The 5,862-nt window shown below is 37.0% G+C and overlaps 1 protein-coding gene across 1 annotated transcript in view; it reads right to left on the bottom strand.

Moving 5' to 3' along the window:
- Positions 1-3,794: 3,794 nt before the first annotated feature.
- The window catches only part of LOC101307367 (putative axial regulator YABBY 2-like), a 5,570-nt gene continuing 3,502 nt past the window's right edge, over positions 3,795-5,862 (bottom strand). Inside the window, exons 4-6 of the mRNA XM_004291476.1 lie at positions 5,245-5,293; positions 4,930-5,005; positions 3,795-4,126 (exon numbers count right to left, since the gene is read on the bottom strand). Of these exons, the coding sequence (XP_004291524.1) occupies positions 4,007-4,126; positions 4,930-5,005; positions 5,245-5,293 (245 nt within the window). The 3' untranslated portion in view covers positions 3,795-4,006. The remainder of the gene's footprint in view (positions 4,127-4,929; positions 5,006-5,244; positions 5,294-5,862) is intronic.

Here is a 5,862-nt window from a genome sequence, read left to right as displayed (position 1 = left end):
TTTTTAACTTAAACTCTACCCCTCACTCTCTTACAAAAACTCCACCCTCACCCAAAAAAATTAACTCTCTCACTCTCATTAAAACTAACCCTACCCAATTAAACTCAACCTCACCCTCTTTCTCTCATCTCATCTCCGTCCCTTTTCATTTTTTTTTCTCAATCCCTTCTCTTCCTCTCCCCTCCCCTCTCCAGACTCCCACCTAGCTCCCTCTCTTCCTTCACTTCCCTTCTCCTCTCTCCTTCCATTCCCTAATTTCAAACCCCTTTTCAAACTCATGGCTTCATTCAAACCCTCCATCCTCCTCAACACCGATTCTGTCGCTGCCCCTCCGGCAAGGTCCACAGCCGCATGGGCTGTTGGATAACGGTTCAAGATTGGGATCGAGTGCTTGTGGCGCCTTGCTTGGATGGGTACGGTGGGATCTCGAATGTGTGGAGTTCGGGTTTGGGGATCTGCGGAGGTAAGAAGTGAAAGCCATTTCAGATTTGGTTTGGGGGCGAGGGTTTTGGGATGGATGCAAGCTTTGAGATTTGATTTGAACGTTTCGTTTTGTTGCTTTTTATAAACTCTAATGGTTTCTGTTTCGGTGGTGGTGGTGATATTTGGGACAGAGGCCGCTGTGGCGGCAATGTCCCTTTTTTTTTTTAATTTTTTTTTTCAAACTTAGCGACGGAATCCAATAATTCCGTCGCCTAGGAGAAAAATAAATTTTTTTTGTCATTAAACAATATCCGTCGCCTAAGTACTTAGGAGACGGAAAAAATTTCGTCGTCTAAGTATTTCTCAGTCGACGGAACTCAATTTTTCGTCGTCCTAACACCTACCTCACATCACTTAGGTACTTAGGAGACGAATTTTGTTACTTAGGAGACGAAATTATTCCGTCTCCTAAGTGACTTTTTCCAGTGGAGGTCGAACCCTTTACAACTAGGTGAAAATGAAATGTGCTAAAATGATGTTGGAAGAAAAAGACGAGAGCGTATTCCATTCAGAGGTGAATGAGCACCATCAAAACTAATGTTGCGTGCAAACCACGTGCTGCCTGTTTGATCAAACACATGCATATATGAACTAGAAAATCACAATCAAGAAACCACTAATCAATCTCACAAAGGCTTTTTAGCCAAATTGCTACTCAACATTTCACCTTAGTGTCAATTTGCTACCCTAGCTTTCATTTTAGCCAATTTGCTACCATAACTTTTCCTAATTAGCCAATTTACCACCTAACTTTTCAATTCAGTTTGTTGTGTATTTGTCTTCATATCCATTGCCATGAAAATAAATTCTAACACCCACTGAGCAATTCAAATACCCACCGGGTATCACTCGTATCAATCGAAATGAAGACCGGAACGGTATATGGAAGAGCCAGATCTCCATCATCCAGAGTCCGAACATGAGGAGCGATCTTCCGGAATTGAAGCACGACGAGTCAACGGCTTGCGGTGTGGCTCTCATCCATGAGAAAATGACCATCGCTTCCGTCGTCGACGGTTGTGCTGGGCGAAACATTGAAGATGAGTCCAAGGGGATCTGAGAGAACACATGATGGAACCCAGTGGCGGCACTTGCCTATCTAACGAAGACCTAACGACAAACTAACGCTTAGTTCAACAAATTGATCTAGGTGTCCAGATCGACGGTTGAGATTTATCAGTGAACTCCTTCGATACGTCTTGACTGTTTCATTTTAGAATTCATGTCATGCTGTTTCCAAATTCAGTGGCAGTGGTTCCCCCCTTGCTCTCGAATCAGGCGTGTGTAGTGAGTGACATGACAGTCTGATGAGGACTAATTTATTGTATTCACGATAAAGCTTAGCTAGTCGCTTCTTCTCTCCAGCTGCTAAAGACACTAAAGTAAAGGCAAATCTCAAATCACACCCATCTGTATATCTTGTGGCATGGACAAACAAATGGACAAGACCCACTCACTCCCACACATCATTCCAAAGCACCAACAACATGATTTGACGTTTCAGATTCTGTACTCCTGACCTCATCCCAGTAGATAAATCTCTCTCTCTCTCTCTCTCTCTCTCTCTCTCTCTGCGGGTATTATTACCATTCCACAGATCGCAGCAGCAGTATAATTAGCATAGTTCATGGTATATTATGTAAGCCTGTAGCAACGTACGTAATGAGTGGCCATACAACAGTCCTCACCACTATATATGTCAATCTGTATATATTGGTTTGCATATACTTCTGGGTCTCTCAATGCAGGCCTCATTGGATTTCCATAGAAAGAAGCAAAGAAGGAAACAAAGAAAGAGAGAGATCATACATACCACTATATCCATTGCAGGACCCACGTACAACTTGATCCATCACTCTCGCCCTTCTTCGATTCGAATCACCGTTTGATGATGATCATATATATAGCTAGCCATGCCTGGGCAATGGGTAAGTACTTGGTAGCTAGCTAGGGTTAACTGCTACGTCAGCATGACACAAGCTGTTATATGACCTAGCTTTAACTAGCAGCTGTTTAACCTCATTTCTCCCTTCGTAACTTCACTTAGAGACTAGCTTCATTATAGTCGACCTAAAATGAAACTTGCCTTTGAAGGTGCAGCTACCTAATTGAGTGGCTTAAGGAAGTAAATTAATTTAAGAACTTTTGTCATACCCTGGTATCTATCAGTAATTTCATAATTAGGTTAAGTAAAATTTAATTATCATTGACTTTACCGGCCTAATTCTCACTTTCTCAGTTGGCAATAGTTTCTTTGTTTTAACAGTCACCGATTTACAGATATATCTTACACAGCAACCACCTAAAGAATACAAATCTGTCAATAGTTTCTTCTTCTTCTTCTTTTTTTTTTCATTTATTTTTCCTTTAATTATTTGCTGTTGCGAGTACTTAATCTTCAGAGATGTTGTCTTGTGAAGTGTTGTCTGCATCTTACACGGTTGTTTGGTTCCACCATGTTTCTTTTTCTCTATATTTACTTCCAATGTGTTGATGAATTACAAGTTACAAATGAGTACGACATTAATTACTGAAATTTATCTGCCAAGAAGCTAAAAACATTCTGAACAAGCTAGAAACATTTTTGGCTTAAAGAATTAGAAAATAAGAGCAATTGTAGTTTTTGTTTTAGGAAAATGGAGTCAAGCTTAGTTCTTAATCAGAGAAGCGATTGCGCACCACCCAGTAGCAATAACTCTTAATCCAGAACCACGTACAATAGTGAGATTGAAAATTTTAAATTTGTTTTATGTTGATATTCATTTTCTTGGATAGACTAGACACATTAATATTATATAAATTAGTAAAAAGTAGAACTACAAGCTGCTGGCCTCTATAATGCAGAACTTGAGCTAGCTAGCTAAGAAACAAGTGAAAAATGCAAGAACGTCTGCATCATCTGCTATTCTAACTAGCCGCCAGCCATGCTGCAGATGAGACCTCTATCTGGCTCTTTCTATCGTGCTAAGCTACGTACCCAGCTGCATAGATTAGTCATTATGTACAGTCCTGACAGCTGATCGATATTGACATGTACTGAATTACTGATCATAAGCTAGCTAGCTTGCTTGCTTGCTATACAGCTACCACCTGCAGTGTTACGAAGCTGCCTATGGTCTATTGGGTAGAATCCCAGATGCCTGGAATTATCCATTGTATAAAATGCATATGTGGTCCTCAGAGAGACATCAGCCATATATAAGCCTACATTATCTACAAATTAACTAAAATTCACTGTTTAAAGTTACTTCAAATATCAAGAATTAATATATTTATCCAAAAGAAAAATATGAAGAATATTATACCGTAATTATATAGAATTTATAAAAATAAACAGGTTACATATATTTATATGTAGGGATGCACTGAGGTTAATTTGGAGGATCGGAGCGAGGTATCCTAATTCTTGTTACAAGGAGACTTCATTATTAACCTCTAAACTTTTGAGTGCATGGTTCCATCGATGATCGATAATTCGATATGATGTTTTGAGTGTACTGCTCGATCATCTCAATTTTGTAATTTAGCACAAGCCATTAGTCGACTTTTGAGTTCCCTCTCCTGCAAAAGTTTGATTATCCAGCTTTGCTTGCTTGTTGCTTTCCAGCTTTAAACCAAAGTGAATGTGAGGAAAATGTGCCCACTGCATGCAACATGAAATCTTTAATGATCAATAAATCCTTTCCATTTTTGACATGGCAATAGTACCATTTTACTCTCATTTATTCAATTTATTGATGATAAATTATATGTAACCATAATGTAATTTCAGTTCCAATTGAACTTTGAACATCAGTAATGAAAACAGGTCCCTAAATAAGTATTTTAAAGTCCAACTTATTTCCAAGAGGGACCATTTATTGAAACAATTCATCAAAACTAAGAGCATCTCTAATAGCTCATGTAAAACTATAATTATTTATAATTTAGAGGGAAAACACCATTTTTCGGCTCCAACAGCTCATTTAAAGCGTTCTCTATAACACAAAAGGTGGGAAGAGAGAGAATGAAATCCTCTATATATATAGAATTCTAAAAAATTGTATACTTCATGGAAAAATCTCTAAAATTTATTGTTTGCCTTTTAAGTAACAAATCTTTGTTGATTTGTTTAACAGTAACAAATCTTGTTTTAGCTGTTTGTTCAAAGCACAAGAACATATAAATGTAGTGATACGTACCAATATGTCAAACTTAATTTAAATATTTTGGTAATTAAGAACTATAAATTTAGCAGTATTGATTGATTTAATTCTTCTACTATCGATTAAGTACAAGCTACGGGAAAAGAAAAGTGAGAAAAAAGAAACAAACAAAAACAAACAAATCTTAGTAGTTAAAGAAGGTGAGAGACATGAATGAATTACTTACGGTGGCTTCTATCTCTTGGCTAGGAATATATTCCATACATATATATATATATATATATATATATATATCACTTACATTTTTGGCTGCCGTGCTAAAAGCTTCCCTATGGCTAATGTCAGGATTACTAGCTTTGATCCTTTGGATTTCCTCCCTGCACACACACAGAGTGAGAGTGAGTTGAATGAAGCGATAGCTTGACCAAATAGGTTCTACAACTAAACTACGTACATTATATAACAACCGGCCGGGTGAAAACGAATTCTTAAACATGTTCAAATTGGTAAATTCAAAAAAAAAAAAAAAAAAAAATCTGTGGATGTGTGATAAAAGCCCATTGCTATATATCAGACTAGTAATAAACTTACAATGAATTTAGTGAGTAGAACTTACTTGATAAACCTATTATAAGCTGAAGGAACACGTTGTCTCTTCTCTGGTGCTGAGATTCCCGGACACACAAGAAAAAATTAAAAACATGAGTGTAAGGGTAACAATTAAGTTCAACAAAGGAGCAATACAAATATTGAAATATATATAGCTGAAAAATTCACACTTGAAATTTAGCAATGCATAGCGACATTGCGTGAAGAAAGTAAGGTTTAATATCACATCCATGCATGTTGATTTCATACTCTGCCATTCATGGTTTGAAGAGATAATAAAAGACTGAGTTTAAGATCCTAAAGAACAAACTCATCTTCTTTGGCGAAGAAGCTCGCATCTAATCCTTGTACTTATTAAAAACATCAAGTTACAATTGCAAAGGTTATTATAACATGCTACATATATACGTATTCATTGTTGGTAAAAGCTGTTATGAATGGTCACCATCGATCTTAGCTAGATGGACCATATAGATGAGGTACTGAAGAAGACAATTCCTGAGCTAGTGATCATGGTATTTGAATCGGATATATCCACGAGTTGCAAATTAACTTGTGTAGTTATGATTATTGTGTCATAACGAGCATGATCTATATATATATATATATATATATATATATATAA

Source organism: Fragaria vesca, linkage group LG2 (assembly GCF_000184155.1).
Source record: "Fragaria vesca subsp. vesca linkage group LG2, FraVesHawaii_1.0, whole genome shotgun sequence".
Lineage (NCBI taxonomy): Eukaryota > Viridiplantae > Streptophyta > Magnoliopsida > Rosales > Rosaceae > Fragaria > Fragaria vesca.
The sequence above is the reverse complement of the archived record's forward strand: the minus strand, read 5'-3'. Positions and strand labels throughout refer to the sequence as shown.